General features: G+C 44.5%; 1 protein-coding gene across 8 annotated transcripts in view; it reads left to right on the plus strand.

Moving 5' to 3' along the window:
• BCAS3 (BCAS3 microtubule associated cell migration factor) overlaps positions 1 to 12,219 on the plus strand; it is a 372,048-nt gene that overhangs the window by 344,236 nt on the left and 15,593 nt on the right. For 2 of the 8 annotated variants that reach the window (XM_033004736.2, XM_033004737.2), the window contains 2 exons: positions 4,068 to 4,235; positions 11,111 to 11,176. The exons of 1 other annotated variant lie outside the window; for it this stretch is intronic. In XM_033004736.2, coding sequence (XP_032860627.1) covers positions 4,068 to 4,235; positions 11,111 to 11,176 — 234 coding nt within the window. Of the gene's footprint in view, positions 1 to 4,067; positions 4,283 to 11,110; positions 11,177 to 12,219 lie in introns of all 8 variants that reach the window. 5 more of the 8 variants (XM_033004738.2, XM_033004739.2, XM_033004741.2 and 2 more) reach the window with 4 other exon arrangements.

Below are 12,219 nucleotides of genomic sequence, written 5' to 3' on the forward strand. Positions count from 1 at the left end.
TTGCAATGCGAAAGTCAAATCCTGTGCTTCTAAGCAAGGTAATTTGGTATGAGTAATAACAGAAGCCTTTGCCATTAATAAAATGCGAGAAACATTAAGCAGAAAGACGGGTGGCCAGATTCTGCTCTATCCGGCAGCAGCGTGAGTAAAGGGCAGTTCTCGTTGGGAAGCAAATGTCAGTGGAAGGACAGAAGTGGGAGATCGGTATCAGGAGAAAATTAAAGTTTTAATAGGAAAATCCTGCCTGTGGAGCAGAATTAGCTTGGAGTGTTTGGGGCAGTGTAAAGCTAAACACGCTGGAATTGCAAAACAGAGCACTTTCAACCTGGATGTTCAAGCCAAGGTTTCTGCTCGTTTCATTTGGTTTGATTTGGAGTTGTTTTTGATTTGTAGTGCTGTGGGTCTTGGGCGGTGCTCGGGCATCACACAAACGAGGCTGATGGTCTTAATTTCTGCCCGGTTTCATCTTCAGCAAATAAGGGGAGAAGTAAATGTTCTGCTAGCTTGAAAGCACCACACGAGAGGATGAAATATTGACACAATTTTAAGTCAATGGGGTTTTTTTCAGTGATTTAATGAGGTTTCACCAGGATTTCAGTAGTAATTGCTTGAGTAAAATAATACCTAATTTGCTTCTTTCTTGAGGTGTTTCTAAATTAATTGCCCCTTTTCGGTGGAACCTGTTTCACCATCGAAGCTGTATCAGGCCTGGGGGACAGAAGAAAGGCCAGGCTTCACACGTCGAGGTCTGATCTTGGTGGCTGTCAGTAGGGTTTCAGTGGTTTGCCAGCAAAGGCACGGGACGAAGCCTGCCTTCTCTCAACCCTTCAATAATCCCTTGAATCAGCAGTGGCTTTCTCAGCTGCATTGGCTCTGCAGTTATATTCTGGCTGTGGGTTTGGGGGATTTTGAAAGCAGGACACTCCACTGAGGTTTATTTGTAAACTTCTCTCTGGCCGACGATGGGGAATTTGATACGTTATCAACTGAGATACTAAGTTTGAAAAGGGGAGAGCAAGGCAGCCAGAAAAAGAGATTACAATTTAATAAATAGCAGAGATACGGTTAGCTGCTATCAGTGTAAGTTTAATGCCATTAGCTCATGTGCCGTTGGTAACGATGTACGCAGGGCAAAGCACCCAAAGGCTCCTGGGGAGCAACCAGCCCATCTGCCACTTCACGCACTTCACAGGAGAATTTTCCAAGGCGTAAAAATATCCAGGACTGAATTCTACCTTGAAAAAAATTATTTTACTTTGGTAGGTGTGCTGTCTGCTGATGCAATGGCAAGAAGAACAGGAAGGTCCATGGCAATCGGTCTTGATTTTCCTGAAACAGTTTTGCTTTACATCAGAGAGCGACAAAGCCAGGGCTTTACGGTGGGAAAGGACCTGCCTGTTCAAGCAAGGTCCCATTTTCTACCCCCACACCCCGAGTAACCTCGGTCGCACATCTGCGTGTTCAGCTTGGCGTGGAACCCATTTTATCAATGTGTATACTGAAATAAGGAGGCATTTGTGGATTCCACTGCGACACAGAGCAGATGACGGCGCACAGACCTCCTCTGCCCCCGCCGCCCGTTGCTCGGGCAGGGTGATCGCCCGTGGGGTGCAGAGTGGCTGCTGAATCATAGCTGGATGCCTGGACGTGAGTCGCAGTGCCAGATGTGTGCTCCTAACATGGAGGAGGAGTGAAAAGGGAGGAAAGATAAAACTAGAGCTTCACCAGCCTTACAGTTTTTTTTACAAGAAAACTTTCGGTGCAGTTAATCCCTCTAACCGGCATTTGCATTAACACTTGCAACCACACATGTTGCTGCTAAGAAGTTTTGGCAGCTCTTGGCCCTGGCTGCGAAGGTAACGCTGCACTTGTCTCCTTTGCTCTCACTCAAGTATCTCGGGAGCCAGAGACCAGCACTCCATGCAGCTTCTCCCTGTGCACATACGCAGGCATCTTGGCACAGCTTCAAAAGCCGTTTGCCTTATTATTCATATATCTGCTTATAGGAGCAGAAATGCTCCCATTTCTCACTTTCGGAATAAGGGCAGACACTAGTGAAGAAGAGATTTCTCATCTCTGGCACAACCCGTGGGAGTTCATCATCTCCCCTCTGCCAGCCTGGGGTTTGGGGATGCAGGATTAAAAGCCCCCCCAGTACCTCTCCAGGTACATGAACAGCCCTGTCAGAAACAACTGAAACCGGTGGGGTCTTGGAGCACACACAGAGTGGGGGTCTCAAGGTAGCATGAAACCACAGAAAGATGACTTGAAAAAAGAAGCTTCAAAAAATAGACCTGATTTTGCTTTTCCTCCTGCAGTTAGGATAGCTGACAATATGGAAATGTTGCAGAGACTTAAACATCATCAAAATTACTTCGCCTCCTTACTGCCTTTTCTCAAACAAGCTTCAAGAACACTTGCTTTAAAACAAATTAGTGGACTGGAGTAACCTTATAAATCCAAAAACCCATTAAAAGTTGAAATATTTGGTCATTCCTCCTCTTGGTTTAAACTGGGATTCATCCAGAGTTCAAGTGCATGTATCACATAAGAGCCACAGTCCCATTTTGTAGAGGTCCATTTTAGTGTTGATGGTTTTCTAGTGCCAGGAATCTACTCTGCAGCCAGGCAAAGAGATAAATCAAAGTTGTGCGCGCCGATGAAATTCAGGAGCCAGAAGTCACCATTGCAGCCCATATAAATCCCTGAATGCCAGCCCTGGTGCTTTTGTCCATGCCATTAGAGTTCAAAATTATCTGCCCCTCTTTGCTGATGTATGGATTAACCGGCTGCCCGAGTGTTTACTAACGGTTATCACCCGGTACTTTGGACGTTATCAGAGGAAGGGACGCCTGCCGCGGGGCTTGGTCTCTCACCCTTTCTATTACCACCTGTCAGTGGCAGGGAGTGTGCTGTGAAGCTGTACAGTCACAGACTACAAGTGTAGATAGTTTCTGACGGCTGATCAAAGGGGAAAACCAAAGGCCTGATAACAAGGACGTGTTTCATGTACTTTTAACTTTGAGAAACATTGGCATTTGCATTTTTTCCCCTCTGTAGGCTGGCAGAAACCAGGCACAATAAATGCTGCATATTCAGTTACCTAATAGTTGAGTAAATGGTATGTGCTTGAAGCAACAAAGCATAACTGTAATCTTGTTCCAAGTGGGAATGATTTAAGTAAGCCTTCGCAGAAGACTTGCTGTATAATAAAGTAGAATAATTTTAACTTGTACTTTGAAGTGATCTTGAATTCAGAATGGTATCTTTGCATTCAGCAGAACATCATACCCTGTTGTGAATGAGGTAATAACTGCGAGTTAAGGCATTATTTTAAGTGTCTTTCATAGGTATGCGCACTCCGTCACAATAGCCAGCGTCCTCAGTAAAGTGCTGATGATGAAAGAGTCTCCCTTAGCTCATGTCGGCCCTAAAATTTCACAGTGCAGGAACAGAGAAAATCCACAGATATCCCAGACTGAAAGAAGGACTCGCTTTTTTCCTTCACTCGACATACTTCAAGCACAAGGCAGAAATCAAACCACCCTTTCCTCATCAGTATATCACACTGCTGCACTTCTCTGCTCAAGAGCAATAAAGTGATTTTAGCTAAGGTCTGTGCCCATAAGCAAAGACAGAATGACTTGACTGTTTCCATTGTCTGAGATGAGAAGTGCAAGAGCACTCAACAGCAGCCCAGTGAAAGACTTTAAAATAATTTCTAGTTGTCTGATATGTACTTAACATACATGCAGTTTTTTAACATTACATGTCATTTACATCAGTGTCATTATGCTGATTTCCTGACACTCACTAGTGTGAGACCAGAATTGGGTCTGTATTTTTAATTTTTTTTGCTTACAGCTGCTTGGTCAAAGCTGTTCAGTACCTAGGGCTCCGCTTGCTCCTGCTGTGCTATTAACACCGACATTTTAACTAATGTGCTAAAAGTAGCATTTCAGGAACTCAAAACACAGGGGCTTCTTTCTTTCCAATGCAATAAATGATACGTGTGGAAGTAGTTTGGTCCTAGGGTCTCCCAAACATCTCCCATTTGTTTGTTGAAGGTGCCTTCGACCGGAGCGTGACCTTGCTGGAGGTGTGCGGGAGCTGGCCCGAGAACTTCGGTCTCCGCCACATGTCTTCCATGGAGCACACCGAGGAGGGCCTTCGGGAGCGCCTGGCCGATGCGATGTGCGAATCTCCCAGCAGGGACATAGTGGGCTCAGGAACAGGTACAAAGAAGAGGTGTGATCAGAGATCACGTACATCTCACCCAATGGTGATTTTTTTTTTTTTTTTTTTTTTTAAGTTTTCCTTTTCTCTGTACGCTACGTCTCTGATTAATTAACTTTTATGGGGTTGTCACTTAGTGTCAGAGAAGTCATTCATAAAAAGAAAATAGTGGTAGAACACATAAACATAGTCTGAGAAGCCTGAAGTAACTTGGAGAAAACTACTGGGCCTTGAAGCTTCCTTACCATACAGCTGTGACAAGGGCTTTCCTCCCTCCCCTGCCAACTCAGGAGCATCCCAGCCTCTGTGCAGATTGCTGCCCCTGCCCACCCTGCTCCAAAGAATGGCATAATCGCACCCATCCTCATTTTGTGTCCTGAATAGAGCCACTGCGAAGTGCTGGTTCTGTAATCCAAATTAATCCATCTTCATCAGTGTCCATTATATTGATAAATTGTATCATCTGTTTAAGTAAATGGAATGGCACGTCAGAGATTATGCTGCTCAGAAGGGGCCCAGTGGTACGAGAGGCTCAGAAATGTTAAAGCGCAGTTATTGTGGTTTTATTGTCTCCATTAATTTTGACTTGTTTTAAAAAATGCCCTGTAGTAAAAGGACTAGGCCCATCTTTGATCCACGCACCATTTGTGTGGTGACCAGCGGCCGATAGTAAGGGTGGCTTCTAACACCAGCTGCCGGCTCGCCTGTCGCTCTTTTGACAACGTGCCTGGGAAGGAAAAAGAGGACAAGCTCTAGCAGAAACGTATGGGAATGCCAACCTACGGACCTACTGCGGGAAGGCTTTGTGTAGAGCAGAAGCTGTCTCTTCTTCTGCTGTTGTCCTGGTGTTGCCGAGGGCCTTGTGCTGCTCGGGGCTCTCCCTGCTCGGCTCAGGGTCTGTCCCATCAGGGCTCGTCCCCTGCTTTACAGGTGGGTCACTGCTGAGTCCAGAGCCCACGGCAGGTCACCAAACTGCCGCCACCTCCCACAGTCTGGAGATCCAGGTAGCGATAACCAAGCTGCTGAGTGGGGCGGCAGCACCCTTCCTAGCCCAACTTGCTACCTTTCCAGCTGTTTTTCCTCTGATTTCCATTTTGAAAAAGGTTTAAGATTCAGTACTAACAGAAAGAGCTGGTTGAACACTAAGTATGGGTCTCAGTTACAGATCCGGTGCAAATTCTCACCAGCTTGTTGCCTTGGATGAGGCACTTAATGTGTCCATGACTCCAGTGCTCCATTACTGCTGGGAGGATGGAGATGCCCCACATTGCTGCTGTGGAGTTTAACCAGCTCGTGTCTGTAAAGGGCTGTGAAGGTGGAAAAACAGGCCAGGAAAATAGACAGGGCACACGTTTCATCACTTATTGGCCCATACTGTGATCAGAGTGAATTTTGGGATGCTATCCACTTCCAAGAGCAGGTCAGCTCCCCTCAAGCTGTGTACATTAGGGGAGAGGTGAGGGACATAGCTTCTCTGAAAGCTGAAGCCATCTAGGTGTGCCAAGTTAAGGTGACTGACTGCCCCAGAGTCTGCACATTATGTTATACTGTAAACCAAGAATTTTGTCAGAGGTCTGTATTTTCCCTCCATTTTCGCCAAACCCAGCTGATAGCAGTGAGTTCTGACTTCTTTGGCATAAGATTAGGCTCACGGTACTGCAGGTATAAAGACAGAAAGGAACTGCTTATAGAGATGCCAGCACCGAGCTAAAATTCATCCAAAGAGGTTTCTCCCTGCTTTTACTCCAGACACATAAATCTTCATAATGAGTGTAAGATAGATGCCATCTCAAAGCAGCAAATGTAAGCAGCAATAGTGAGTAACATGAGCATTGACCCAACTCACCCCATCCCACTACCCTCCTCTCACTGTCATGACACTCTCTTTTCCTGCCTGTCGTGAGATTCTCTCTACCACTAACACTTTATTCTCAGGATTTGGGCATGTGGTGACTCAGTGCAGCAGAGAAAACCTAGTGATAAGGCCGTGAACTCCCGTGCCCTTTCCACTTCCATCCCCTAACGGCTCTTGAGCTCTTCTTACCAGATGGCCATAAAAAGTTCTCTCCTGCTCAGATGATACCTGGAAAACTGCACTTGCCTAGGGAGTCGACTAGCGCTCGCTACAGCATGCGTGGCTGCACTCGCGGCAGGCTGCCAGCCGGCCATTTGTCAAGCTCTGGAGCACGGTAAAGTGCTAGCATCTGTCTGCTGGTTAATAAATGGGGAAAGATAAGTTTGGAGGTACGTTACCCTTGCTTCAAAGAAGAGGTGTCTTTGTTGGCTCGTAACAAGTAGGATAGTTTTCGCTCACACCCCCCCCCCCCCCCCCCCCAAAACCATTTACATCTTAACAAACCTAGGCTGAACTGAATTATCTTTGAAAAACAATCAGTTTTCTTCCTTGGATTCTCTGCTGCCCACTCACCTCAATGAAATGATAGCAAAGAGTTCAACAGAGAAGGACACGGTAAATTTGCTTGTTGGTAGTTGATTTATATATTGGTACTGATTCCAAAGACAGTGTTTATATTTCTACATTGGACTAAAAATTATGGAAGTTATAAACCTCCCTTTAATAACCCTAAAATGACTCATTTTACTTTATGCATGCCTTTATGTTATGCATGCCTTTAACCCCCTTTTGTGCTCCTTAGATTCTCTTCAGTCTTTTGCAGAGATATAATGAAACTTGCAAAGTCTTACTCAAACTGAAACGTGAATGAATTAAAATTTTCAACTCTGAATGTGAAGGCGTGTGCATGTGCAGTGCTCGGGTCCGCTCCATGGACAAAGACAAAATGGACAATAGAGTGGACAGTGAGACTTTATCAAGTGCTCAACTGGTCCTGACACGCACTTAATGACAAGAGATAAATAGATTCTTTTAATGCCTTAACTGTTAGGACATAGCTGACACGTAGGTTTATATAGTAATCAGGGCTGATATGCTGCAGTAGTGTGGAGGAAACGCATGCCTATGGTACACAGACCACTTTGGGGAGTAGATATTCACGGTGTCTTTCTTTCTTACCTACCCCATCGCATGGCAGAGCAGGGTTGGCAACGCCTCACTGGTTCAGTGGTCCTGGCTACTGGCAGAGGCAGAAATGACCCAAAGATTGGTTATACAGGAAACATCAAACTGAAGGATGCTAATAACATGAGGAATAATCTGGCATTTGCAAGGAAGGGAAATTAGATGGCCTGACGGGGCTTTTCTCCCTCTGACTTCAACTAGTTGCCAAGGGCTGTCGGACGTGGATGGGAGAAGAACCAGGTCTGGAAAATGGCCCCCCAAAAATCTACTTTCCTTGTGACCTAAATGATAACTCCAGTCATCCAGCTAGTTGACTTGATTGGGAAACCAGCTTTTCTCCTTGTTATCCAATTATCCAGACAACCCATGTCTATCTTAAGTGGAGTCTGCTGTACATAAGCTGTCAGCCTAGATACACATTTAATTCCAAAGAAGGCGTAAATTGGCAAAGATGCAAAAAGATGGTTTTGCTGTTTCAGTTTCTGTCAAACTTGCTGGGAAAAAAAACAAAATGAAGGTCTATTCACAAAATGTTAGTGGTCAGTGACCACTTTTGCTTGCAAAGCTTTGTTTTCAAGCAGCTACAATATTTATATTTGCAGTATAGTTTCTGAGTATGTGCTGGAGCTTCACATTGCATTCTCAAGAAAAAAAAAAAAAAAAAAAAAAAAAAAAAGCCAGTTTTGTGATTTATGAAACTGTGCTTCCAGGAGACAAATATTTCCGATAATATTCCACTTAAACTGGACGTGCAGAAATCACCAGCCCAAGCTAGAAATCTTTCCCTCCAAAAATACTGTAATCAGTAAATCCTCTGATTTATGTATTCCTTCAACAAGTATGTTTCTTAAGCTTTCAAACGTTTTTGATTTGACGGGGTGTTTTCTGAAATTTATCTGTGGAAGACTATCCCTGTGGCTCTCCCCTGTTTCTGTGCTGGGGCAGTTAAATGTGCTGAAGCCCAGGAGACAGATTCCCCTTGCTCTCTCTGCCCCTTCCCCCTGGGCTGGGAACAGCATCCACAGCCCTGAGGCTGATGTGGGTTCTTCCTACAGACATATAGCATGGTCTGTGTACATCCCAGGGACCCCAAACTCATCGGGCCCCCAGTCACGTCCACGTAAGTTGTAGGCTGGCCTGAAGGAAAACCAGTGGATGTGTCCATCAGTCCCGGGAGGGAGTTACTAACTCCAGGATGGCAGCAGTGAGCATGAAACGGTGCGGGTCTGCGGCTGGAGCACCAGGAGGAAAGATATTCTCAACCCTGGGGAGTTTGTCCCAGCTTCTCCCACCTCCTTTGACCTGGGTGAAAGGTTTAGCTGGTTGTTAAATCTAGACACAGCTTCAGGCTCGACTTTCATGTGATTTACCAAATCAAAACCCATTCTTTACGTTTTCTCAGGTTTATTACTATGAAGCACGTAGCACAGTGACAGAAGGATAGATTTATTCTTTAGGAGACTAACACAACAGACAAGTTTCCAAGGGAGAATTGTCAATATATAAAATAAATAAGTATTCATCACTGCCCAGGTTATTTTGTCAGGATAGGCAATACTGCAAACTTTCTTTAGTGATAAACGTGCTGCTGCCACTGTCAGACCCCTGGTTTTTCTGCCAGAAAGAGCTGCTGGAGTCCGGGCAGCTGTGGAGATTCAGGATGGGGCTTACTGTGCTTGCAGTGTGCGATTCCAGTCCGTGCCCATCTGCTGCGTCTTCTCTGTTACAATTTGTTTGGCTGCCTGCATGTTGTACTTACATTCATATCTAATTTATTTTGACAAAGCGTACCCAAATCCACATTGCTGCAGCATTTTACAAGTGGTGGAACTGTTCTGTGGACATACAAGAGTAGAATTGCTTTTTTGTGGGCTTGTATCCTTTTTTTTTTTTTTTAATTTGTCATGAAATCCAGTACCCTATGATGGCTCAGTTTACACTGCAGTTTATGGAGCAAAATAACTTTTTTCTCTATCTATCCTGTCTCAGGAATGCATACGAACTTGCAATATGAGCCTATATTAAAAACTGCAGAGCACCCCCCAAATTTTACATCTTGGAACCAGGGCCATAGGTCTGAATAGGGACGGGAGCAGGCACGGCACCATCGTGGTCAATACCTCCTGCAAGGTTTGAAGAATTTAAAGCAAGGTGTTTAAAGCCCACTGTAAAGTTTCAGTTAAAAAAAAAAAAAAAAAAAAGTATAGCTCATTTTCTTCCAAAACTCCCCAGTCTGTCAACTACCACCTGCGGAAAGCCAGTGGCACAGCGGCAAGGTGCAAGCGCCACAGAGCGCCCAGCGCCTGGCCCTCAGAAGAAACCGTCTGGATTCCTTCCAAATTTCACAAACAAACTCATAATGCAATGAAGGAAGCTCATATGTTGAAGCAAACTCTTTAACCTGATTAATGGGATGTAAATAAGTGGAGCTAATTAGACGTGCTGTTGGGGAATAGCCCGTAGGAAACCTGAGATCGGTGCTCAGGGCAGTTGGGATCCTGGTCCCCAGCTGAAGCCGTGTGGTTACACCAGCCTGAGCCTAACTCGGGTCTTGACACCTCTGAGCTTTGCAGGGGGACATTTTTGAGATCTTTATGTGAAATTTGTGGTTTGGAGAAGTGAAGTCACATGCTTTCTGGTGTGCCTGGCTGAGGCGGGGAGCGCGCTCCTCTGCCAGAGGGAGGAGAGCAAGCCGCTGCCCTCCGATCCCGTGCAAGGAGCATCCTTCCTGAGTTTTTTCCAAAAGAGAAAATGTCTGTGGTCACAAGCTGTGTTCAGAGATGAGCAACCACCTGGACATAGATGTGTGTGTACATTAGTTTCAGGAATTCAGCCCTGTATAGAGTCAGAGCTTCAATCAGTACCTTTCCATCCCTCCCTCCCATCCTTCCTTCCTTCTTTCTTTCCTTCCTCTTCCTTTTAATTTTTCCAAAACAATTTTTCCCTTCCCTCTCCTCGATTGGTCTTAATCCTGACTTGGACATGAGATATAGGAGCACAGAGCAATCGATTTTCTCTCTGAAGAGCATTTCTGCAAAGAGATTTCTGCATAGGTTCAATGCAAAATCAGCTTGGGCAGCAAACGCACTGGCATATCAAATAACATTGATGCTAAAAGCAGCCTTTGAACTTTCAGAATATTCATCCCAGGGTCAGAGATTAAATTACCCCCTCATATAAGTCTAAGAGCTCAATGCAGTTCTTCCTGCAAAAGGTTTATTTGGACGAGCCTCATTTAAAAGCCATGAAAGTTCAGGGTGCTCGAGAAGCCGCCGTTTTTGAAAGCGGGGGATCAGAAGAGCAGCATTCGCATTGCACATGTTTTAACATGGGTTTATTAGTTATTTGTCACGTGCAACATGCAACAACAGCACAGCTGCCCCGTGCAGGACACCCAGCACTTCGCCCTGGGCCTCTCGCCCTCCTGCCCACGCCGCAGTCCCTGGAGCAGCCCGGGCCCCCGGCCCTGCCAGGGCCAACAAGGGCATTTTAAACTTCCCATCCATTTCCCAGGCTTCCAAATCTGCCTAACCACCAGCCCCAGGAGTTTTTAGTGGAATTTCTTCCAGGTCGTATGTTATTTAAGGGGGCGGAGGGGCAATGAATGCTGATACCACAAATGTTTCTGGTGTGAATTTAGGTTTGTTGCTGTTTGTATAAAAAGTCTGCTGCTGTTACTAAAGGGAGCACAAGACAACTCTTAACTTTCTGCCATTTGATAACAAGTTCATCAACTGCATTTACTTATTATCAATTGTGGTGTGGGGAGATTCCTTTTCTTTTCCTATTATTAAATCAAGGCATTTTTTAAGAAATATTTTATTTTTGATACAGACACAGCCGGTGAAGTAGCAGTAAAAAACATCACCACAAAGAGGCACATGGCTTTGAAATGTTTTGGTATGTAACATAACTGTATTGTTATCAGGTCTTAACTTTTGCACAAAGAATATTTCTCCTTGTTCTAAAAGCAAACCCTCTGTCAGCTTTCAAAGGGTTACGTACATAACGTGGTCATAGGGGAAGAAAACAAAAGATATCTAAGTGTCTCACATCATTTCACAAATAACATTGTTCTATTTCTCTCCTTAAACGAACAAGAGTTTCTTTGATTTTTTTTTTTTTTTTTTAAGTCAAATTTAGGATTCTGCTGTTCAGAGCAGAGAGGTCACAAGGCCCTAATGTATTTAGCATTGACTGCCCTCTCTTGTAGTGCGTCTATTAGTCAGTAATTTGATTTGTACCTATTCATTTGCAGTCCCTGCAGGAGCTCTGAGCTGGCCCCAAGTATAATTGGTGCTGTCTCTATTTTTACATCATTAGATTAGCCCCGACTCCTGGCCACTTGTTGTCTGCGCTTGTCTGTCCATTTATACAACCTAATGTAACACAAAATTCATTACTGATCACATTACTTTCAACTCTGAAGCCAGCTTTGTGATAAACATTTTGTTAACCCTTTCTTGCCAGCACACAGACCTGGGGGATAAATGCACTTTCCCTTTGCAGAAAAATCAATATCATAATAAAACAAAGTGCAGTCACATTTCTAGATTTGTCATTCCTCCTAGAGAAAGAAATGAGGAGAAACATATAAGAGATGACTAAATGATGTCTGCATCTAGGCATCTCACGCTGTTGTATATGAAATGAGCTCAGCGGTGTCCTTTCTACTAGAATATAAAGAAGTGACACAAGATAGGGCCAGCACTCAATTTAAAACTTAATTTCTTACTCATTGTTCTGCAAGTGTTTTAGCTCTTCTGTGCGGGCTATAATCGGGTTATGACATTATTGGAACTGGACATTTTTCTTCCAGGGCTTTGTCTCAGAGTAGTTAACAGAGAAACAATTCCCCTTCTCCTTAGAGATTTGTTACTGCGTTGAGTTTTGTTTTGGTTTGCTTTGGTTTGTGGTTTTACCTCCTAATGATTAAGCAAATT

The sequence above is a fragment of the Tyto alba genome, unplaced genomic scaffold (genome assembly GCF_018691265.1).
Source record: "Tyto alba isolate M040663 unplaced genomic scaffold, T.alba_DEE_v4.0 Super-Scaffold_19, whole genome shotgun sequence".
Taxonomy (NCBI): domain Eukaryota; kingdom Metazoa; phylum Chordata; class Aves; order Strigiformes; family Tytonidae; genus Tyto; species Tyto alba.